This window comes from Phyllobates terribilis, unplaced genomic scaffold (genome assembly GCF_046119375.1).
Source record: "Phyllobates terribilis strain yellow unplaced genomic scaffold, ASM4611937v1 Scaffold_1__5_contigs__length_1240528914, whole genome shotgun sequence".
Lineage (NCBI taxonomy): Eukaryota > Metazoa > Chordata > Amphibia > Anura > Dendrobatidae > Phyllobates > Phyllobates terribilis.
The window spans coordinates 602,724,094-602,749,488 of NW_027362761.1; the positions used below are offsets into that span (position 1 = coordinate 602,724,094).

Genomic DNA, 25,395 nt, shown 5'->3' on the forward strand with positions numbered 1-25,395 from the left:
CTACAGGTCTTCCAGACCCAGGCTCCCCCACTCAAACAGAACGCATGGGCCAAAGCGGGTGCTGTACGGTCAGAGTCAGGGGTATGGCAGGTAAACAGGATTTGCCTCCCACGCTGCTTGTTCCCCATGATGGCTGCCCTGGCACATTCCACCCCGGTGCACAACACAAGGGGTGTTATGTGTGCAGTGGTGCTTCAAAACTGGTGCGCCCCAGGGTTCCTAAACACGGCTACAAAGTATGTCTAGTTTGTGTGAAACATAACCCTGGTAGACCTATTTGAGTCCCACAAAAATGCACACCAAAACCAGATTACCTGTTTCAGAGACTGCAGGAGGACTACATACAGCTACCTAAGCTGGGTACTTATGAATGCATCCTGACATGCACCGATCTCTTCCCTTGGAAGCTTGGGCCGTGACCAAAGTTAACACAGGAAAAAAAAGATAATGGTTTGTAGATATGGGGTTACTGAAACCATAGAGAGTGACAGAGGCACACACTTCACTGGAGAACTGATAAACAGATCATGGCAACTCTGGGGATAGAGCAGGTTTTCCATGTTCCCTATCACTCACAAAGTAGTGGGAAGGTGGAACGCCTTAATGGTACTCTGAAGATAAAAATCCAGAAGTGAATGGAGGAAACACACTTGTCCTGGGTAGATTGCTTGCCCATTGCATTATATTCAGTGAGGACCGCCCCAAGGTGTAGCGAGAAGCTGTCCCCAGTGAAATTATAGGGGGATATATGACAGTGGCGCTAGAAGGATTTTGCCAGCAGGACTGCTGCGAATTCAGAGGCAATGCCACAGTTTGCCCAAAGAGTAGGGTAAATAGATATAATATATTGAATTCGCACTGAACTGTTGCATAAATGAACTGAATTGAATATTTGAGATAAATGATTAAAAAATGCTTTATTGATATAAAATCATACAACTAAAATTGATAAAATATTGTTTAAGACGAGGATAGAAGAATGAGTTGTCCTCCGGTGTTGAATATATTCGACTTGATGAGTTTAGGTCCTATTGCTAGAAGTAGTGCTGTAGATTTGAAGCTGATGATGGTTGGTGGTGGGCCCTAAATGAAGGGAATAAGTTTTTTAGATATAAGGATAGTGATTTATCCTGATAAAAGGCCTAAGTAGGAGCGTATAGGTTACTTACCCATATGGGGTAGTGGGAGGATGGTCCCCGTAATGGTGCCTGTTGTTGCAAGGCCGTGCAAATTAAAGTGCCCGAGTGCTGGATGCTAGAATATGAAGGGTACAGCCGTTATTTAATAGGGTATAGGGGTATATCCATAACGATGTGTCTATTGATATGGTAATAGTAATACCTGATTATATGTGCAGTAGCATGTAGTAGGCTGCTAAGGTATTACAGGAATTAGGCTTTCTCCTTCACAGGCAGTAGTTTATACTGGGGTGATCCGCATGGATCCCTACAGATGTTTGGAGATTATGTTCGGTTAATATGGTGTGGCCCTATTTCCAGGATAGTCAGGGCTGGATAGATAGTGCGGACATGGATTGTTTCTGGCAGACCCTTGTATCAGCGTGATATTGTTATGGCTGCTGTAGGAGAGAAGGAGGCACGTAAGGGAAGTTTCCCATGTCAGATGCCGCGGTTAGGGTATATTGTGCGGTCTTCAGTATTGACACAACCTGTGAAGAGAGTCTTGCCTCCAGCAGGTGCACTGTCTGTATGCAGCTTTTAGGTGCTTACAGTACCTTGGTGCAGCGTGAGTAGAGTGCGGCTGCTTCTGTAAATATGCCGTCAATGCGTGGCTCTAGAAGTGATTATCGTATGTGATGTCCGAAAGTCCTGAGGAAAGGCGATTCTGGCTGATAGTGTTGATAGGCAGAGTCCCGGCCGTTGACTCGTGCTTCTGTGGTATGTTGCTCGTTGGCGCGCTTTCTTGTAGTAAGGCAGGCTGACCTAGCAGGACCTGACGTGATGTCACGGTCACGTGACTATCACGTGATGAAGCAGCTAAGGATAGCTGAGAGGACCAAAAATCCAACGCGTTTCGGAGATGTTCATTAATTCTAACATGCATTGATCGCTTGGTACGTCCAATGTATAATCTATGGCAAGGGCATCTAAGACCATATATGACTCCCTTAGTAGAACATGTAATAAAATTTATAATAGGGAATTCGTTGTTATTATTTTTAATGGTTTTATATTTCTACATAGGTAGAGTTTTGCAGACTGAACATCTTTTGCATGGAAAAAAGCCTTTTAATTTATTGAACAGAAAATGTTCAGTGTGCTGGGGGGCCTTTTTTGAGGAGTTTTTCACTGAAGGGGCAACAATAATGGTGTGGGGTGGCATTTCTTTGGAGGGCCGCACAGCCCTCCATGTGCTCGCCAGAGGTAGCCTGACAGCCATTAGGTACCGAGATGAGATCCTCAGACCCCTTGTGAGACCATATGCTGGTGCGGTTGGCCCTGGGTTCCTCCTAATGCAGGACAATGCCAGACCTCATGTGGCTGGAGTGTGTCAGCAGTTCCTGCAAGATGAAGGCATTGAAGCTATGGACTGGCCGCCCGTTCCCCAGACCTGAATCCGATTGAGCACATCTGGGACATCATGTCTCGCTCCATCCACCAACGTCACATTGCACCACAGACTGTCCAGGAGTTGGCGGATGCTTTAGTCCAGGTCTGGGAGGAGATCCCACAGGAGACCATCCGCAACCTCATCAGGAGCATGCCCAGGCATTGTAGGGAGGTCATACAGGCATGTGGAGGCCACACACAATACTGAGACTCATTTTGACTTGTTTTAAGGACATTACATCAAAGTTGGATCAGCCTGTAGTGTTTTTCCACTTTAATTTTGGGGGTGACTACAAATCCAGGCCTCCATTGGTTAATAAATTTGATTTCCATTGATGATTTTTGTGTGATTTTGTTGTCAGCACATTTAACTTTGTGCAGAACAAAGTATTCAATGAGAATATTTCATTCATTCAGAACTAGGATGTGTTATTTCAGTGTTCCCTTTATTTTTTTGAGCAGTGTACATTTATGAAACACAGTGAACATAATTACAGTTTCTTTCCTGTATGACTTCTCTCGTGTTTTAAAAGATATGATTTATGTATAAAAGATTTCCCACATTCTGGACATGAATACGGCTTCTCTCCTGTGTGACTTCTCTCGTGGCTCACAAGACTTGATTTTTTTGTAAAGCATTTCTCAAAGTCAACATGAATACGGCTTCTCTCCTGTGTGAATTCTCTGATGTCTAATAAGACTTCCTTTAACTGCGAAGGACTTCTCACATAGTGAACATGAATATGACTTCTCTCCTGTGTGGATTTTCTGATGTGTAACAAGCTGTGATTTATTGGCAAAGCACCTTCCACATTCTGAACATGAAAATGGCTTCTCTCCTGTATGAATTCTCTTATGTGTTGCAAGATTTGATTTATATATAAAACATTTCCCACATTCTGAACAGGAAAATGATTTTTCTCCTGTATGAATTTTCTCATGTGCAACAAGGTGTGATTTATATATAAAAGATTTCCCACATTCTGAACATGAATACAGATTCTCTCCTGTGTGACTTCTCTCATGTTGCACAAGAGTTGATTTTTTTGTAAAGCATTTTTCACAGAATGAACATGAATACGGCTTTTCTCCTGAGTGAGTTCTCTGATGTGTAACAAGTTGTGATTTATCTGGAAAGCTCCTTCCACATTGTAAACATGGAAAAGGTTTTTCCCCGGTGTGAATTCTTTGATGTTTAACAAGCTCTGATTTACTTCCAAAACATTTCCCACATTCTGAACATGCAAATGGCTTCTCTCCTGTATGAATTCTCTCATGTGTAGCTAGATTTGATTTATATGTAAAAGATTTTCCACATTCTGAACATGAATACAGATTCTCTCCTGTGTGACTTCTCTCATGTTCCACAAGACTTGATTTTTTTGCAAAGCATTTCTCACAAAATGAACATGAATATGGTTTCTCCCCGGTGTGAATTCTCTGATGTTTAACAAGATCTGATTTATATCTAAAGCATTTCTCACATTCTGAACATGAATATGGCTTCTTTCCAGTATGAATGCTCTGATGTCTATTAAGATACCTTTTACCTGTGAAGGATTTCCCACATAGTGAACATGAATATGGCTTTTCTCCTGTGTGAATTTTCTGATGTGTAGTAAGATGCGCTTTATCTGTGAAAGACTTCCCACATAGTGGACATGAAAATGGCTTCTCTCCTGTGTGAATTCTCTGATGTCTAATAAGATTCCCTTCATCTGTAAAGCATTTCCCACATTCTGAACATGAATATGGATTCTCAACTGTGTGAGTTTTCTGATGTCTAATAAGACTACTTTTATATGTAAAGCATTTCCCACATTCTGAACATGAATATGACTTCTCACCTGTATGAATTCTCTGATGTACAATAAGATTCCCTTTATCTGTGTAGGATTTATCACATTCTGAACATGAAAATGGCTTCTCTCCTGTGTGAATTCTCTCATGTATAACATATTTTGATTTACATGTAAAACATTTCCCGCATTCTGAACAGGAGTATGGCTTCTCTCCTTTGTGCTTTCTTTGTGTTAAAGAATCTGAGCTTTTAGTAAATTGCTTGTCACACTGAAGTCTTTTATCCACTATGTCACCTGGAATAGTGGTAACAATGTGAGATTGTTCAGGAGAGGGTTCCTCATGATCAGGAGGATTATAAGAAGGTGAAGTGCTGTGAAGTCCAGGAGGTGCAGGAAGGGTGATCAGGTTTTTTCCATTAGAGTGCTTCCTGATATCTTCTTTTCTACAATTTAGTGATAAACCGTTATTCTCACAAGGATTTCCTATAAGGAGGAAAGATAGATTAGATGTGATTTTTTTTCTTCAACACAAAAGAGATTTCTCAATGTATTTTATGAAGATCACAATAAAGACTCCAGTCAGTGAAAGTACCGGTAATAAGGAGGACAACTACATGCCATAACATTAACACAATGATGGGTAAAGTGAATAACACTTATAAACTGGTGACATTGGCACAAGTCAGGGGTGGCAGAGATTAGACAGCAAATAGACTGTTCTTAAAGGGAACCTGTCATCACGAATTACCCCCTTAATGTACCACCAGTGCCATTTCACTCTCTCAAGCTTCCTATCCTGCCCTCAGTGTAGAAAAGTGTCCACACAATTAAAAATTACTTTTTAATATTTCAGTATCATATACAAATGAGATTGACTAATCACAAAGGCGGCCGCACATCCAGGAGCAGTGGAGCTCCGGCCTCAGTAATGACGTCACAGAAGATGTGGTATCCAGATCCAAGTAAAAAGATGCTTTTAATTAGTCCATGTTAAAAATTACACCCATGAGGAAAGGGTATGGGGGGTAGGTGGACAGTGCTACGCGTTTTTAACGATCTGGCGTTCTTTGTCACAGCTTCTGGAACAGTGTGTCAGTGCATCCTAAATTCCATTGATAATTACAAACCAGTGCTGATTTAATCAGATGGTTAGCCATGTCCACAGACCTCATCACTGAAAAGAAATCAGCATGGATTTCAGAAAAGTGTGTCAGCGTACCCTGAATGATCTAAAAAAATTGGTGAAATAATTAGTTCACATTTTTTATTTATTTTACTCACTTATATAGCGCCACTAATTCGACAGTGCTTTCCAGACCTTATGGGCACTGTCCCCATTGGGGCTCACAATCTAAATTCCCTATCAGTCTTTGGAGTGTGGGAGGAAACCGGAGAACCCGGAGGAAACCCACACAAACACGGGGAGAACATATAAAACTCCTTGCAGATGTTGTCCTTGGTGGGATTTGAACCCAGGACCCCAGTGCTGTAAGGCTGCAGTGCTAACCACTGAGCCACCGTGCAGTGCTAACCACTGAGCCACCGTGCAGTGCTATCCACTGAGCCACCGTGCAGTGCTAACCACTGAGCCACCGTGCAGTGCTATCCACTGAGCCACCGTGCAGTGCTAACCACTGAGCCACCGTGCAGTGCTATCCACTGAGCCACCGTGCAGTGCTAACCACTGAGCCACCATACAGTGCTAACCACAGAGCCACCGTGCAGTGCTAACCACTGAGCCACCGTGCTTGCCATTATCAAATTATGAACCGACATCGCTGCCAGAAGAAAACACAATTATGCAGCGGCACATAGAGAATAAGTGCAAATACAAAAAGTGAAAAACAAATATACAATGAAAAATGGGTATGAGTATAAAAAAAACATCCAAAAACCCCATCTAAGGAGAAACATACAGAGGAGAGATGCATACCTCTCTGGATTATTGAGTAGTGAAGCATTACCTCTCTGGATTATTGAGCAGTGAAGCATTACCTCTCTGGATTATTGAGTAGTGAAGCATTACCTCTCTGGATTATTGAGCAGTGAAGCATTACCTCTCTGGATTATTGAGCAGTGAAGCATTACCTCTCTGGATTATTGAGCAGTGAAGCATTACCTCTCTGGATTATTGAGTAGTGAAGCATTACCTCTCTGGATTATTGAGTAGTGAAGCATTACCTCTCTGGATTATTGAGCAGTGAAGCATTACCTCTCTGGATTATTGAGCAGTGAAGCATTACCTCTCTGGATTATTGAGCAGTGAAGCATTACCTCTCTGGATTATTGAGCAGTGAAGCATTACCTCTCTGGATTATTGAGCAGTGAAGCATTACCTCTCTGGATTATTGAGCAGTGAAGCATTACCTCTCTGGATTATTGAGTAGTGAAGCATTACCTCTCTGGATTATTGAGTAGTGAAGCATTACCTCTCTGGATTATTGAGTAGTGAAGCATTACCTCTCTGGGTTATTGAGTAGTGAAGCATTACCTCTCTGGATTATTGAGTAGTGAAGCATTACCTCTCTGGATTATTGAGTAGTGAAGCATTACCTCTCTGGATTATTGAGTAGTGAAGCATTACCTCTCTGGATTATTGAGCAGTGAAGCATTACCTCTCTGGATTATTGAGCAGTGAAGCATTACCTCTCTGGATTATTGAGTAGTGAAGCATTACCTCTCTGGATTATTGAGCAGTGAAGCATTACCTCTCTGGATTATTGAGCAGTGAAGCATTACCTCTCTGGATTATTGAGCAGTTAAGCATTACCTCTCTGGATTATTGAGCAGTGAAGCATTACCTCTCTGGATTATTGAGCAGTGAAGCATTACCTCTCTGGATTATTGAGCAGTGAAGCATTACCTCTCTGGATTATTGAGTAGTGAAGCATTACCTCTCTGGATTATTGAGCAGTGAAGCATTACCTCTCTGGATTATTGAGCAGTGAAGCATTACCTCTCTGGATTATTGAGCAGTGAAGCATTACCTCTCTGGATTATTGAGTAGTGAAGCATTACCTCTCTGGATTATTGAGCAGTGAAGCATTACCTCTCTGGATTATTGAGCAGTGAAGCATTACCTCTCTGGATTATTGAGCAGTGAAGCATTACCTCTCTGGATTATTGAGTAGTGAAGCATTACCTCTCTGGATTATTGAGCAGTGAAGCATTACCTCTCTGGATTATTGAGTAGTGAAGCATTACCTCTCTGGATTATTTAGTGGTGAAGCATTACCTCTCTGCGCAGGTTCAGACCGTGGAACACACGAGCCCAAACTGTAACTCCAGAAGGCTTCTCTGGTGCACAGTCGTCTCATACGATCGCCGCCCCGGGTAGATGTAATAACTCCTTCTATACCCATAACACGTAAAGATGAAATCTGTCTATTATGTGGAGACATTAAATGTTTAGATGCCAGTCTGCAGCTCGTTGAGAGCATTCAGGCTGCGCTGACACACTGTTCCGGAATCCATGCGGGTTTCTTCTCAGTGATGACGTCTGTGGACGCGCCTAACCGTCTGATACATCAGCACCGGTTTGTCATTATCAATGGAATGTAAGATGCACCGACATCGGCTCCGCAAAACCAGCAGAATTAGATGAAGAAACATCTGAAGATAGTAACAATACTCCATCCAATTACATATAACTGGGGGAAGTGATAATAACATTTATATTAATTTTCTAATATGTTTCATTTGAGGCATCGAATAAACGTAACTCAGAGCAAGCGAAAGCCCCTCAGGTCTCTAGATGTCAGATCAGAGCCATCAATCCATAGACCCCAGATCTTGTCACATTTACAGATAGCATCTCCTTTTAGGTATATGCCTTTTTCCAAATTTACTAGCCCGTTACCTTTATCATTCTGATATCATGGGCTCCTGATCTGCTATCAACTTTCTTGCCATATATAACATACGTGCCGCCGCAATTTTGCCGTACTCCTCAATAGTCAGATCTTCAACATATCCCAGTATACATAGTAATGGTGAAAGCTCTACGTCAATTGAATAAACCCTGTTAATCATTGCTACAACACTCTTCCAGAAGGACACCAGGTTAGGACCGTTCCACATCATATGAAGCAGGTCTGCTATGGTAGTTTTGCATCTAGGACAGTGGGGACTTGAATGAAATCCGATGTTAAATAAGAATTGAGGTGTCCTGTATACCCGGTGTATTACATATATATGGGACAGTCTATGGGATTCACTTAAAGACAATTGTGGAACTCTTTGCAGTATATCTGACCAGTGATTTTCCTCTATGGTCCCATTACACTCTCCCATTTTTCTTTTGATCGCGTCGGCTGGTTTGTCAATGTAATGTCTAAGAGAATGTTATAAAGTAATGAGATCAGTCCACGAGAACTGTGTAGATTTGCTACTCTCTGTATTATTGAGTTTCGGGGTACCCCTCCTTCCAGAACAATGCCTTCCCCCCGATATGCGTGCCTAAATTGTAAGTATCTATAGAATTCAGAGTAAGGTAACTCATATTCGTTTTGCAGCTGTGAGAATTCCTTAATCACATCACCTATCAGCACTTGATTAAGTCTGTTTAAACCCTTGGAGCTCCAGGAGTTAAATCCCACCAGTTGCTGTAAATTTGGAAGCCATGGAGTGTTCCATAATGAAGAAAATTGTGAAACACCTTCTATTCCTTGTAATTCTTTCACCGTCCCCCAAAGTTTGGGACATAATAGCATAGTCGGTATTTTGCCTCCAAGTGTCCCAAACTTATGCGCCTCCAATACTTCATAGAGTTTATCTGATTGGAAATAATGCTGTAACAACATACGCTGAGCTCCCCCAGGGTCGTCCTATCCCCACATACGCTGAGCCCCCCCTCCCCCAGGGTCGTCCCATCTCCACATACGCTGAGCTCCCCCTCCCACAGGGTCGTCCCATCCCCACATACGCTGAGCCCCCCCTCCCCCAGGGTCGTCCCATCCCCACATACGCTGAGCCCCCCCTCCCCCAGGGTCGTCCCATCCCCACATACGCTGAGCCCCCCCTCCCCCAGGGTCGTCCCATCCCCACATACGCTGAGCCCCCCCTCCCCCAGGGTCGTCCCATCCCCACATACGCTGAGCCCCCCCTCCCCCAGGGTCGTCCCATCCCCACATATGCTGAGCTCCCCCTCCCCCTGGGTCGTCCCATCCCTACATACGCTGACACCCCCTCCCCCAGGGTGTCCCATCCCCACATACACTGAGCCCCCCCTCCCCCAGGGTCATCCCATCCCCACATACGGTGAGCTCCCCCTCCCCCAGGGTCGTCCCATCCCCACATACGCTGAGCCCCCCCTCCCCCCAGGATCGTCCTATCCCCACATACGCTGAGTCCCCCCTCCCCCAGGGTCGTCCCATCCCCACATATGCTGAGCCCCCCTCCCCCAGGGTCGTCCCATCCCCACATACGCTGAGCCCCCCCTCCCCCAGGATCGTCCCATCCCCACATACGCTGAGCTCCCCCTCCCCCAGGGTCGTCCCATCCCCACATACGCTGAGCCCCCTCTCCCCCAGGATCGTCCCATCCCCACATATGCTGAGCCCCCCCTCCCCCAGGGTCGTCCTAGCCCCACATATGCTGAGCCCTCCTCCCCCAGAGTCGTCCCATCCCCGGGTAGGTTGAAGCTGAGATGCCGAATAATACACCCATGGGCTAGGAACTGCAAGCCATCCCATTGTTTTGTTTCTTTGCAAGGTTTTCAGTGTAATTCTCGGAGTCTGTTTGCCCCATATTAATTTTCTAAACTCCTGACTGACTTTAAAGAAAAGCCTCTGATTTATCCATATTGGGGGGTTGTGTAGAACATACAGCAGTTGTGGCATCCGGATCAGTGTGACCAGGTTAGCACGGCCCACCACCGACAACGGTAACTTAGACCAGGCGCCTAGTTTACCTCTAAATTTAATCAAGACTGGGTCAAGATTCAACTTCTCCTAATCATTTATTTTTGCCGATATATTGATGCCTAAATATTTAAACTCCGACACCACTTGTGAACCCGAGTTAATGTAGTGGGAAGCATTCTCATCTGTATTATCCAATGGAAGTATGACTGATTTGCTCCAGTTTATCTTCAGACCGGAGTATTTTCCAAATGTTTCTATCGTTTCCATTGCTATAGGAAGGGACTCAGAAGTTTTAGCCAGAAATAATAAAGTGTCGTCAGCGTATAACGCGACCTTCTCTTCACTGATCCCACTACGAAACCCAACTATTCATGGATGCTCCCTGATACGCGGTGCCAGGGGTTCAATGGCCAGTGCAAAGAGCAGGGGGGACAATGGGCACCCGTGCCTCGTACCGCTACTCAGTGCAAAAGCCGGGGAGAGGTGTCCATTTACCCGTATTCTAGCCACCGGCCTACCATACAGCAATTTAACCCATGAAATAAAACTATGTGCTATACCAAACTTTTCCAACACCGCCCATAAATATTCCCACTCAACAGAATCGAATGCCTTAGCGGCGTCCAAAGAACATACAGCCCTGTCCCCATCACCATCCACCGGCAACTGAAGATTAAGAAACAATCTCCGGATATTAACAGCTGTGGATCTAGCCGGCATGAAGCCTGACTGGTCGGTATGAATTACTGTAGAAATAACTGTATTCAATCTAGACGCCAGAACCTTCGCAATGATTTTAACGTCAGTTAACAATAAAGATATGGGTCTGTATGAGTCAGGGATTAAAGGGTCTTTACCTGGCTTAGGTATGACTACTATCACCGCCTCTTGCATTGAATGGGGTAGGTTTTACCCCCTCACCGTCTCCTCGAAGGTAGCCAGTAAGTGGGGAAGTAAAATATCTCCAAATTTCTTATATATTTCTGTGGGAAGCCCGTCTAGTCCTGGAGATTTGTTATTAGCCATAGAGGCTACTACCATTTGTAACTCCTCCAGTTGTAGTGGTCTATTTAATAATTCTTGATCTTTAATGCTGAATGTCAGTAGTTTGATTTTCCTCAAGTAGGATAAGATCTGTTCTGTATATAGATCTTTATAAAATTCTAGCAGAGTGTTTGAGATCTGGTCAGTCTGGTTTACTACCGCTCCTTCCCAGTCCTTCAGCACCAATAAAAGAACCCCCCCGTCTGGGCTCTTGCCATCACGGCCAATAAGTTTCCTGCCTTCTCCCCTTCCTCGAAGAAGTGTGTCTGGGTAAAACATGTGTTTGTTTTTAGCTTTTTTCCCTAATATGTGTGGTGTATGCTTCTTGTGCCTCTCCCCACTCCATCAGGTCTTCTTTTACACCGGTTAGTACAAATTTCTCTTCTGTAGATCTAACTCTATCCCGTAAAAACTCCCCAAACTGTTTTGTCTTAGTTTTGGATCTGTTAATGACCTGTATTAAGACTCCTCGTAAGCCGCTTCAGTGGAGTAATCCGGAAAAAAGGAAATTCTTTGGCCGTTAATAGAGATGTCCCCTTTATCATGGGCGGCCTTAAGGATGGCATCTCTGTCTTTGTAGTGCAGCAGCTTTATTAATACTGGACGTGGAGGGGCCCCGGTGACAGCGGCCGGGTTGGCACCCTGTGCGCCTTTCCACAGCAAAGAAGGCAGACAGGCAATCAGCCCCAAACAACGTAACCATGTCTCAAAGTACTCATTCGGATTATTGCTCACAGTTCTTTCAGGGACACCAATCACTCTTATATTATTTCGCCGGAGTCTGTTCTCCAAATCATCTGTTTTAGGTAATAGGGTCATGATCTGTTGTCCATGTCTGTGGCTGTCCTGTGATACCTGAGACTGTTTATCCTCCAGATCACTGGTTCTGCCCTCTGCTGCTGTAGTGCGGTCGTTAACCTTTTGTAGCCCTTGCCTCATAAAACAAAGTTCCTCTTTAATTTTTCCCATCTGACTGTTAAGTGAGGCTAAAGCAGCTTCATACTGTGTTACAGCCACAAACACATCCTTTATCGTGGGCTCATTAATGTTCTGATCTGTATTATGGTGGGAAGCAGTGATTTCTGGCTGAGGCTGCGGGCACGGGAACTTGCAGAGACCTTATCAGCAGTGTTATTGAATTCCTCTGAGAGCGCAGAGAAAGGATTAGACACCTCAATGATTTGTGTCTGTGCCTCATTGTCAGTGCTGGCTCCTGTGTCTGAAGCTCTAACAAATCCAGCCAGCCTCAGTGCTGTGCCTGCAGCCACTGACTTCCCTGTTCTGTTACCTGCTGCAGAGGAGCCTGCGCCATCTTGGGTGCCTCCATTCCCTCTTGCTGCTGCTCCCCGTCGTCTCGCTGCTGCTCCTCTGGCCATGATCGCTCCTCCTATGCACACCGGTAAGTGCTAGGACGTGTATAGAAGGGGTAATACCGCTTTTTATTAAGTTAGGGGACCAATAGATCCTCCGGCAGGCTAGTTATCCCAGGGGCTCTCCTAGCACACTTCCACTCACATGTCCGTCCACGCCCCATGGATGTAATTTTTAAACATGGACTAATTAAACGCATGTTTTTACTTGGAGCTGGACACCACATCTTCTTTGGCTATTCATCACGCTTTGATCAGAAGCTTCTCCCGTGCTCCAATCATGAACCACACAGGTGAGCTGGATTTACTTTATCTCTTATCAGTAATCATGTCCACAGTATGTCTACCAGCATGATAGATAGGAAACCTTAGAAGACTGGAATAGCACTGAAGACACATTAACCACTTAAGGACCGAGCCACTTTGTATGCTAATGACCCGGCCTCATTTTACAATTCTGACCGGTGTCACTTTATGTGGTAATAACTCTGGAGCTTCCGCACATCCCAATGATTCTGAGAATATTTTTTGTGACACATTGCACTTCATGTTAGCGGTAAATTTTGGTCGTTATTATTTGCATTTATTTATGAAAATATCAAAAATGTGACAAAAAAAAAATTGAGAATTTTGCAATTTTCCAACATTGAATTTTTATGCCCTTAAACCAGATATTTATTAACTATTTTTGGTGGTAAAACTAAAATTTACTACATGTCTACTTTACATCAGAGTCATTTTTAAAACAAATATATTTTTTTGTTACGAACTTAGAGGGTTAGAAATTTATCAGAAGTTTCTCATTTTTTCAAGAAAATTTACAAAACCTATTTTTTATGGACCACATCATGTTTGACTTTGAGGGACCTATGTGACAGAAAATACCCAAAAGTGACACGATTTGAGAAACTGCACCAATCAAAATTGCTCAAAACCACATTCAAGAAGTTTATTAACCCTTTAGGTGCTTTACAGGAATGAAAGCAATGTGGAAGAAAAAAATGAAAATGTAATTTTTTTCCCACAAAAATGTTGCTTTAGCCCCAAATTTTGCATTTTTACAAGAATGAAAGGAGAAAATGCATCATACAATTTGATGTGCACTTTCTCCTGAGTACACCGATACCCCATATGTAGGGGAAAACCTACGGTTTGGGTGCATGGCAGGGCTCAGAAGGGAAGGAGCGCCATTTGACTTTTGGAGTGCAAAATCATCTAAATAGATAGCGGACGCCATGTCACGTTTGCAGAGCCCCTGATGTGCCTAAACAGTGGAAACCCCCCACAACTGACCCAATTTTGGAAACTACAACACTCAAGGAATTTATCTAAAGGTATGGTGAACATTTTGAAACCACAGGTGCTTCACAAAATTTTAAGAAATTGGACTGTGAAAATTAAAAATTATGTTTTTTTTCCAAAAATGTTGTTTTGGCCACAAATTTTTCATTTTCACAAAGAAATCATCCAGGGGTGCAGTGATCATATTGACTCCATATGTGTTTCACAAAATGTTATACCATTGAACGGTGAAGAACATAAATGACATATTTACCACTAAAATGTTGTTTTAGCCCCAGATTTTACATTTTCACAAGGGGAAATGGGAAAACATGACCACATAATATGTTACACAATTTCTGCTGAACGTGGCGATACTCCATATGTGGCTGTACTGTACTGCTTAGCCACATGGTGAGACTCGGGAGGGAAGGAGCAATATTTGACTCTTGGAAAACAAATTTTCATAGAATAATTTGCAGACTCCATATACAGAGCCTCTAAGTGGCAGAAGAGCAGTATCCCCCCTCAAGTGACCCTATTTTGGAAATTATAACCCTTTAAGAATTTATCTAGTGTAGTGATGAATTTGACTCCATGAATGTTTTCCAGAAACAAGCAGCAATGGATGTTGTTGAGTGAAAATGCAAATATGCCATTATAGTGCCCGGTACATTGTAGTGGCCAGTACTTTGTAGTGCCCATTACATTATGCCCGGCTCGTGCTTCTGGAGTCACGCACCCTGGAAATTAAGTGGGCTCTTCTATCTACATTAATGACAAACATGTGGACGCTAACTGTGGTTTTGGCACACTGTGGGGCCCAGGAGGAGGGGGTATTTGAATTTGGGAGCGCAGATTTTGCTGGATTTCTTTTAGTGGGAGCCACGTCACTTTTCCAGTGCCTTTGTTCTACCAGTAATGTGGACGCCCCCTATACTTCTGTTTACAGATGATGAACCTGAGTAGGGACTTGTTTTTTGTGGGTTGAGTAGAAGCTTTTATTGGTGCCATTTTGGATCACATTTATCCTGTGCTCTACGCTGAGCACTTACATCGGGGTTTCAATCTATATCTACAAAATACGTGTTTCAGATGACACCCCCGAGGGATACATTCATATAATGAGACAGAAGAGTTGCTTTGGACTCTGCGTTGGCTCTGATCAGCGGTGTCCTTTTTTTCAAAAGTGCACAAAGCTGTGGCGGACCGCGCTTTTATGCACGCTTAAAAAGACGGACACCGACGGATCACAGGTCAGACGGCGTCCACAATGTCTCCATCTGCCTCATTATAGGGAATCTGTCTTGGAAGTTCTGTCTGAATCACAAGCTCAATCATTTATATGGCAGCACGGGACTTGTGTAAGAACAATATGGAAGTGAAGGATGGAAGGAATATTAAAGCCAGTAATTATTATACACTGGACATTATTACACACCTGTGGAAACATCTACCGGAATCTCCTCCTTCCCGTCACTCACACACGGCTGATCCCTCCTCGTCATCGCTTCTTCTTCTGTCTCATCCTTCATTTTATTCTTAGTCGGATCTTCCTCCTGATATATCAGATGTAACAATCAGCACAATACAAGAAACCACCAAAATCTGTGACATCTATGACCTCGATCACAAATGTCCCCCCATAAACAGATCCAGTACAGGGCTCAGCACCATCTACCTGATGACCCTCCGGGATGTTGTGATTCTCCTCTGGACAGTCCTGGGGATACAGAGGACGGGGACATCTCTCTGGTGGATTTCTTTCCATGAGTCCATCTGTAGGAAACACAAAGTGACAGAATACAGTGACATGTAAAAGTTTGGGCACCCCTGGTCAAAATTCCTGTTATTGTGCACAGTGAAGAAAGCTGAAGATGAAATGATCTCTAAAAGACCTAAAGTTAAAGATGACATTTCCTTTGTATTTTAGGCAAATAATAAATAAATAATGCAAAAGTTTAGGCACCCTGCATGGTTAGTACCTAGAAGCGCCCCCTTTTGCAAGTATCACAGCTTGTAAACCCTTTTTTGGCCAAATTCTTATTTGAGGGATTTTCATTCATTCTTCTTTGGAGAATTCTTCCAGTTCTGTGAGATTCCTGGGTCGTCTTGCATCCTCTGCTATTTTGAGGTCTAGCCACAGATTTTCAAGATGTTCAGATCAGGGGACTGTGAGGGCCATTGTAAAACCTTCAGCTTGCGCCTTTTCAGGTCTTCTATGGTGGATTTTGATGTGTATTTAGCATCATTATCCATTTGCAGAATCCATCCTCTTTTCACCTTCAGCTTTTTTACAGATGCTGTTATGTTTGCAACAAGAATTTGTTGAAATTTCATTGAATCCATTCTTCCCTCTAACCATGAAATGTTCCCAGTGCCATTGACTGCAACAGAACCCCAAAGCATGACTGATCCACCCCCATGCTTAATAATTGGCGAGATGTTCTTTTCCTAAAATTCTGTGCCCTTTTTTCTCCACACATACCTCTGATCATTTTCTATTCTAACCTCATTGGTCCACAGGACTTGTTTCCAAAATGCATCAGGCTTGTTTAGATGTTCTTTTGCATACGGCTGACACTGAATTTTATGGAGAGAATGCAGGAGAGGTTTTCTTCTGATGACTCTTCCATGACGGCCATATTTGTGCAGGTATCTCTGAACAGTAGAACAATGTACCACAACTCCAGAGTCTGCTAAATCTTTGTGAAGGTCTTTTGCAGTCAGGTGGGGGTTCTGATTTGCCTCTCTAGCAATCCTACGAGCAGCTATCACTGAAATTTTGCTTGGTCTTCCAGACCTTATATTGACCTCCACTGTGCCTGGTAACTGCCATTTCTAAATTAAATTTCTGAGGAAAGGGCAACTTGAAAACGCTTTGCTATCTTCTTATAGCCTTCTCCTGCTTTGTGGCCTCCACCATTTTCAGAGTGCTCGGCAGCTGCTTAGAAGAACCCATGGCAGCTGTTTTTGGCACAATGTTAGAGGGGGCTGGGTTTTTATAAAGCTAAGAAATTTGCATCACCTGGTCTTTACTATTGATGATAGTGAATGAGCCATAACCCTAACAGGCTAAGTAAGGTCTGAGACCTTGGTTGAAGTCATCTGAGCACACAAATCTCCAAAGGCGCCCAAACTTTTACATCAGCCCATTTTTCTTTTTGTAGTTTTTAAAATGTAAAAAATGTCAATATTTCTTATTTTTTGCCGAAAATACAAAGGAAATGTGTCATCTTTAACTTTAGGTCTTTTAGATCATTTCATCTTCAACTTGCTTAACTGTTCACAATAAGTCATTTTGACCAGGGGTGACCGAACTTTTACATGACACTGCAGATTGTGTCATGTGATGATGAGATGATGGGAGTAGTAGTAGGTGACCACAGAACAGACATGACAGTCTCCCCTCCTCACCCTGCTGATCGGCCCATATTGCGGTCGCCTCTTGTGCTCCATGTATAACCTCAACCTTAATATCAATCAGATCTTCACCCTAAAAATAGGAATGTAAGATGAGCTCAGGTCCCATCACTTCATGGTCAGATGTTGTGGGGACTTCAGTGTCATCTACCTGATGATCCTCCGGGATGTTGTGATTCTCCTCTGGACAGTCCTGGGGATACAGAGGACGGGGACATCTCTCTGGTGGATTTCTCCTCCTGGATCCATCTGTGGAGACACAGAGACTGAATACATGACCTGCCGTGTATCTGTCTATATATGAGACTCGTCTCTCAGAACCAGTAATTCTATGTTTATGTATCAGGGAATAAATTACATTGTTGTGGTCGTCATCCCCGGTACAGAGGTCCCAGCACATTGTGGGCCTCAAGTATGAAGTGATAATCAGCGAGGCCAAAGCCTAATGCTCTCTGCTCTGCACTCGGAGGATGAAGACCCCGAGAAGAGGGACAGAGAAGATCAGGGCTGTGGAATCGGAGCCCATTTTGCTGGAGTCGGTAGAAAATGGACCAACTGACTCCTAAAATATATAATAAATTGGGTATAGTAATTCAATGCAGTTTGTGGGAAATATTTTTTCATAAGAATTTGGGAAAGTTATGAAATGTCCTATACATGTCTGTCCTATTCCTGATCTAAGGGTCTAGACTTTTAGCTGAGATGAATCTGTGCTAAAGTAAATTTATCACTTAAACATGAGCCGTGTATGAGGGAGTCGGAGTCGGTGTCATGGAAATTGAGGAGTCGGAGGTTTGGCTTACCGACTCCACAGCCCTGGAGAAGACCCTCGTCAGTCAGATGAAGGAGCCGTACTAAGAAACACAACTTCTCCAGGATTCATCTCCACCAGGGATGGAACCACAGAGGAGCTGGAGAAAGCTCCACATTTCCATCCATCGGTTCCTTTCCTAATTCGCCATTATGGAGATTGGGGGACGGATAGTTACCATTTACCAGTGATTGTTTTTTGAGAGCTCATGATGTCACCATGAGGACAGGATCCTCTGGGATCACTAAGAGGAGAGAACCTGACATCCTCCTATTAAAAGATGAGTTACTGTGTTTTTATTCTTTTTTAAATAGAGAGAAATCTCAACATCCGCTTCGATATAAACACTAAAATAGGCAGCAAGTGTGCGTAAAAGTCTGAATTTGTCTCTGAAGGAGGAAAAAAGGGCACATGTACGGCTGACGGATGAAGTCACAGCGCCCGGAAGGACGGTGTTGTGGGGAGCACCCGGTACGCAGCGGTTAGCACCCATCAATGTGTAGAAAGGACAACTAGAGAGCAGGCACCGGGGTCATGGGCGCTTACTGATGCACACGGGGAGCCAAGGAGAGATTGTCTGGTCAGATTCCACATAAAAGCTCCATAATACATATTCTTCTGAACAAACATCCCTGTAAGGGAGACTTACACTTATTATTACCACCCTTGTGCTGCCCGATGTTCCTGCACGGCCAACACCTGCGCCATGATCCCTCTTATATCGTTCTGATCAGACCCGATGAAGAGGAAGAGCGCACCACCTGACATTTTGCTATCGTTGAGCCCTTGAGGCGAGAACACCCCGTCCCGCGCATTCTGATGTAATGTGATAAAGCTCTTTAACCCCTTCCTGATATCTGGTATTCATGCATGGAGCATGCCGGGTGCACGTATGTGGAGTGAGCTCCAATTGCTGCCATTTAACCACTTCACTGCTGCTGACAGCCTGGCAGTGCCATTTAAAGGGAACCTGTTATGTAAAACAATGCTATTAACCTGCAGACATCAGGCCAATCTACAGGTTAATAGCATTTTGAACCTGCTTGGCGCCCACATTTACAGCCACGCTGCCGGTAGGAAATGAACCTTATTCCATTCCGCAGTGTTTGGCTTCCAGTCATAGAGTTTGGGCCGGAGCAGCTACAGTCACTGCTCAGTGTAAAGAGAGCGGCGGCACTTACCGCACCCTGGCACTGACTGACAGCCAGCTCAGCATTAGAACTGGCAGTCAGTCAGTGCCGGGGGTGTGGATTCAGCCGCTGCTCACTGTATACTGAGGAGAGACTGAAGCCGCGCCCCCAGGTACTGACTGATAGCCAGCTCAAATGTAGACCCGGCTGTCAGTCAGTGCCGGGGGGCGCGGTAACAGCCGCTGCTCTCTATACACTCAACAGTGACTGTAGCTGAGCCGGCCGAAACTCTATGACTGGAAACCGAACACTGCTAGGGAACATCTGCAGGTTAATAGTGTTATTTTACATGACAGGTTCCCTTTATGTGGTTGGGTGTCCCATTCTCCTACCAATCAGTCAATAAATCGGAGGATCCCAACAACGGTTTGCCATGACTGCCGGGGGACTGCAGAAGACCCCCGTCTCTGCCTCCATGGTTTTCCTATGAAGCCCGGTATGAATAGGATCTTAGGTTGAAGTCGCCATTATTTTTGCTTTATCTCCCAAAATGAGAAGACATTTTTTTTTTTTATAAACAAACATAGTTGCCATTTTCACTTCAGGATTTATCCCACACGGTCAGGACAGAGGACAGAGACTCGTGTTTCGGGGTCTGAGGGACGGTCCGGTGCCGATATTTATCCAGGACTTTGTGCTCAGTATGGAGAAAGAGATTTGTCACAAAGAAAAAGAATGAACGGAGGAGACCAGGGAAGGTCACACAAGTGTCAGCCAAGAGGGAGGAGCCAGACGCCCGACCACGACTGATGACGACATTGAGCCGGCACCGATTCTGAGGGACGGACGAGCGACAGCGGATTAGGGGGAAAATCATCAGTAAATTAACCCTGACTCTGCTGAGTAACAATCCACGACAGACTCAGGTACCGAAAGATCTCACAGGAGAGAACGGACAGAAGCACTGGGACATCTGCAGACAAAATGTGACCGATGCTCTAAAGAAGGTGAAAGATTCTGAAAGAAGCCGCCGAGGACGAAGACTCAAGACTGATGAAGACGACAGCGGAGAAACCGCGACTCACAGATCAGAAGAGAAGAATCAGGGAATGAAAGCTGTGAGAAAATGTAGAGAAAACCAGAGCAAGTCTGGAGAAAAATCATCTATTATAGGACGAGGCCGAGAGACGTCATCACATCCCCCGGAGCCAACAAGAGTCTCCTCTCACCTGGTGATGTCAGAGGCCGGAGCTCCTCCATCATCACCTCCTGGTACCGATCCTGGTGTCCTTCTAGATACTCCCACTCCTCCATGGAGAGATAGACAGCGACGTCCTGACATCTTATAGGAACCTGACAACAACGACACCGTCATCACCCAGAATCCTCCAGTGCTGCCCTGTATAATGTCCCAGCAGCCACCTCTCTGCTCATCACCCAGAATCCTCCAGTGCTGTCCTGTATAATGTCCCAGCAGCCACCTCTCTGCTCATCACCCAGAATCCTCCAGTGCTGTCCTGTATAATGTCCCAGCAGTCACCTCTCCGCTCATCACCCAGAATCCCCCAGTGCTGTCCTGTATAATGTCCCAGCAGTCACCTCCTCCGGTCATCCCCCAGAATCCTCCAGTGCTGTCCTGTATAATGTCCCAGCAGTCACCTCTCCGGTCATCACCCAGAATCCTCCCGTGCTGTCCTGTATAATGTCCCAGCAGTCACCTCTCCGCTCATCACCCAGAATCCTCCAGTGCTGTCCTGTATAATGTCCCAGCAGTCACCTCTCCGGTCATCACCCAGAATCCTCCAGTGTTGTCCTGTATAATGTCCCAGCAGTCACCTCTCTGGTCATCACCCAGAAACCTCCAGTGCTGTCCTGTATAATGTCCCAGCAGTCACCTCTCCGCTCATCACCCAGAATCCTCCAGTGCTGTCCTGTATAATGTCCCAGCAGTCACCTCTCCGGTCATCACCCAGAATCCTCCAGTGCTGTCCTGTATAATGTCCCAGCAGTCACCTCTCCGGTCATCACCCAGAATCCTCCAGTGCTGTCCTGTATAATGTCCCAGCAGTCACCTCTCCGCTCATCACCCAGAATCCTCCAGTGCTGTCCTGTATAATGTCCCAGCAGTCACCTCTCCGGTCATCACCCAGAATCCTCCAGTGCTGTCCTGTATAATGTCCCAGCAGTCACCTCTCCGGTCATCACCCAGAATCCTCCAGTGCTGTCCTGTATAATGTCCCAGCAGTCACCTCTCCGCTCATCACCCAGAATCCTCCAGTGCTGTCCTGTATAATGTCCCAGCAGTCACCTCTCCGCTCAGCAGCTCAATCATCTTGTTGCTGAGCTCTAGGATCTTCCTCTTCCTCTCATGTATCGGGGGGTGCGGGGGAGGCTCTGTGATGGGGTCCGGGCTCCGCCCTCCTGACTCCTGGAGATGGATGATGGGAGTCACACCCTCCCCCGGTGTCTTCCTCACTATTGTGTAATCCTGTGTATGGAGAGAGACACTTAGGGAGAAGAATTCCTTCCCGACTCCAGATCTGACAATCAGTAGAAATCCCGGGATCAATAACCGTCTCCAGTAATCTGGGGCCATAACCTGGAATATTATTACACTCAGGACAGACATCCAGGCCCCTCTACAGCTCTTATAGGGAATCCCCATGACAACTCCTCCTGGCAGAGAGCTGCACACAATCACTGCTCTTACAGTAAAGAATCCTTCTCTTCCTCTTCTGGATTTCCTCTTCCCGATGTCGGACTTGTTACATAACACAATAAAGCTGATAGAAATGTAGAGGAGTTACCTCTCCGCTCAGCAGGGAGATGATCTCCAGGGTGAAGTGTAATAATCTTCTGGTGGTCTCGTCCTCGTCCATCCTCGGGGTCATTCAGGAGAAGGAGGGATGAGCACTGGATCAGCTGGAGGGATCTCGTCCTGCTGGCTGATAACAGAGAGCAAGAGCTGCACACAACCAGGATGGAGCTGCTGCACTGAGAGCTGGAGGACCTGTGGTGACGTCATTGTCATGTGATCAGGGGGCGGGGCTCAGGAGTGAAGTGGTGGAGGACCTGTGGTGACCTCAGTATCACATTGTCGGTGGTAGCCCTTTGAAGAAGAGCTAATTTGGATGGAGATAATTATCTGTAAATCTGTCGGCCATTTTTGGTTGTAATTAGATGAATAGAATCAATACGATGCATCGGAGAGAAGAGAATAACAAACAGCCGGTGTCTGAGTCTCAGGAGCCGTCACGTATATTTATTACAGCAGAGATATGAGAAGGTCTTCAGGTCTTCACAGGATTTACATTACTTCACGCTGCAGATATTTTAATTGGAAATAGCAGAGTCGTCCTTGAAGGCAGCTCTGTGTAATTAGCTCTACTTTACAAAAACAGACGAACATGTAACAGAAAGGCAGCTGTATATAACATGCAGTGCTGGGTTATCGCTTTTATGAATAACACTTATAAAGCTAATATTAAACTATCAAATATATATATAGGTGGATTTGTCTAAAATAATAACAAAACCAAAGTATAAATATTTACCACAACAAGATGTAGAGGTGGAGGGGCTGCACACAGTAGTGGAGGGGCTGCACACAGTGGTGGAGGGGCTGCACACAGTAGTGGAGGGGCTGCACACAGTGGTGGAGGGGCTGCACACAGTGGTGGAGGGGCTGCACACAGTAGTGGAGGGGCTGCACACAGTGGTGGAGGGGCTGCACACAGTGGTGGAGGGGCTGCACACAGTAGTGGAGGGGCTGCACACAGTAGTGGAGGGGCTGCACACAGTAGTGGAGGGGCTGCACACAGTGGTGGAGGGGCTGCACACAGTAGTGGAGGGGCTGCACACAGTGGTGGAGGGGCTGCACACAGTGGTGGAGGGGCTGCACACAGTAGTGGAGGGGCTGCACACAGTGGTGGAGGGGCTGCACACAGTAGTGGAGGGGCTGCACACAGTAGTGGAGGGGCTGCACACAGTGGTGGAGGGGCTGCACACAGTGGTGGAGGGGCTGCACACAGTAGTGGAGGGGCTGCACACAGTAGTGGAGGGGCTGCATACAGTGGTGGAGGGGCTGCACACAGTAGTGGAGGGGCTGCACACAGTGGTGGAGGGGCTGCACACAGTAGTGGAGGGGCTGCACACAGTGGTGGAGGGGCTGCACACAGTGGTGGAGGGGCTGCACACAGTAGTGGAGGGGCTGCACACAGTGGTGGAGGGGCTGCACACAGTAGTGGAGGGGCTGCACACAGTGGTGGAGGGGCTGCACACAGTGGTGGAGGAGCTGCACACAGTGGTGGAGGGGCTGCACACAGTGGTGGAGGGGCTGCACACAGTAGTGGAGGGGCTGCACACAGTGGTGGAGGGGCTGCACACAGTGGTGGATGGGCTGCACACAGTGGTGGAGGGGCTGCACACAGTGGTGGAGGGGCTGCACACAGTGGTGGAGGAGCTGCACACAGTGGTGGAGGGGCTGCACACAGTGGTAGATGGGCTACACACAGTGTTGGAGGGGCTGCACACAGTGGTAGATGGGCTGCACACAGTGGTGGATGGGCTGCACACAGTGGTGGAGGGGCTGCACACAATGGTGGAGGGGCTGCACACAGTGGTGGAGGGGCTGCACACAGTGGTGTAGGGGCTGCACACAGTGGTGGAGGGGCTGCACACAGTAGTGGAGGGGCTGCACACAGTGGTGGAGGGGCTGCACACAGTGGTGGAGGGGCTGCACACAGTGGTGGAGGGGCTGCACACAGTGGTGGAGGAGCTGCACACAGTGGTGGAGGGGCTGCACACAGTGGTAGATGGGCTACACACAGTGTTGGAGGGGCTGCACACAGTGGTAGATGGGCTGCACACAGTGGTGGAGGGGCTGCACACAGTAGTGGAGGGGCTGCACACAGTAGTGGAGGGGCTGCACACAGTGGTGGAGGGGCTGTGACGCGCCCCTGGGCCTTCGTCGCACGGCATCGCGCGCACGGGAGCTTACCCGGAGCCGGATCTGTTGAGGGTTGTAGTCTCGTGGTGGTGACCCGGTCCGTGCCCAGGGAGTCAAACTGAGCGGCGATGTATTAGCGGTAGATGTTGGACGACTACGCCACCCGTTGAATGCAGCGAAGGAGCTGCCGCTGCAGGGCAGACCGCTGAGGCCGGTGGTAGGATTCTGCAGCGTGATAGTATCACCCCCAACGGGAGGGGTATGGCCTCAGGGCAGCCGACGTGGATGATGGGGGAAGCAGGAATCACTCAGAGACGATGCGGTGTAGTTCAGGGTCTTTACTGGTGATAAAGATAGACCCTCCCGGAGTACTGGCTAGCGACCGGGGCCTGATCAGTCTTTGAGCAGATGGGATTTCCCCTGGCCAGGCGGAGTTGTAGGCCTCCCCAACTAATTGTACTCTTCTGGCTACCTTGCTAGAGGCGGGTAAAAGTAGCCCACGTCCCTGAGTGTACCGTGTGGTGCTCACCCGTATGGCCGGTGACTCGGGGCCTTCTAGTGGCGTCCGCTCCACGACGGCGGTGCTGGTCCCACGCGTGTGACCGTGCCTTCGGGTTTCTTGGCCAGAGGACCTGAAATCCCCTGCCGGGCGGTTTCTGCTGCTGGGTATAGATTAGTCCCCACAGCCTCGGACTCCAGATAGCTTCTCAGTCAGGGCGAGCTCTGCAGCTGCCAGCCCCTGACTCCTTATAGCACTGCTCCCACAGAGCTCCTGATGTTCTTTTCCTATATCTTCTTCTCTTCTCTGTCTCTACTTCTTCTCTACCCTAACCATGCCTCAGCCCCAGGTTTATATAGGGGAAGTTCTTCCCCTCCCAGGACTGGGCAGGAGGTGTGGCATGCATAGGATCCCTGACCAAGAGACCTCCCACCTGCTCTCAGACATAACATTGCTGTTACTGTGGAAACCAGACCCCTGGGGTGCCACATTCCCCCCTAGTGAAATTTAGTACTCCGGGACTAAACATATTTTTAGAAAAACATAACAAGGTATAAACAATAATAATACAATAAGAAAAACACATAAAGATGGTTACGGCGTGTCCGCAACCGGGTGCAGTTTTGAAGAAAAGCAAGGTGTCCATTTCACCA

The 25,395-nt window shown here is 46.2% G+C and overlaps 1 protein-coding gene and 1 long non-coding RNA gene across 2 annotated transcripts; both read right to left on the reverse strand.

Moving 5' to 3' along the window:
* Positions 1–891: 891 nt before the first annotated feature.
* On the reverse strand, positions 892–1,996 carry LOC141272343 (uncharacterized). Its single transcript, XR_012321999.1, has 4 exons — positions 1,736–1,996; positions 1,342–1,579; positions 1,170–1,254; positions 892–1,083 (listed from the first exon to the last, which is right to left on the reverse strand). It is a non-coding gene; the product is annotated as an uncharacterized lncRNA (long non-coding RNA).
* An 88-nt stretch (positions 1,997–2,084) lies between these two features.
* On the reverse strand, positions 2,085–22,329 carry LOC141272241 (uncharacterized). The gene is made up of 8 exons (XM_073682760.1): positions 22,103–22,329; positions 21,604–21,783; positions 20,525–20,648; positions 17,506–17,603; positions 17,349–17,427; positions 15,613–15,710; positions 15,373–15,490; positions 2,085–4,855 (listed from the first exon to the last, which is right to left on the reverse strand). The coding sequence occupies exons 1-8, from the start codon at positions 22,184–22,186 to the stop codon at positions 3,219–3,221; spliced, it is 2,418 nt and encodes an 805-aa protein (XP_073538861.1). The 5' UTR covers positions 22,187–22,329; the 3' UTR covers positions 2,085–3,218.
* Between the last annotated feature and the right edge of the window lie 3,066 nt (positions 22,330–25,395).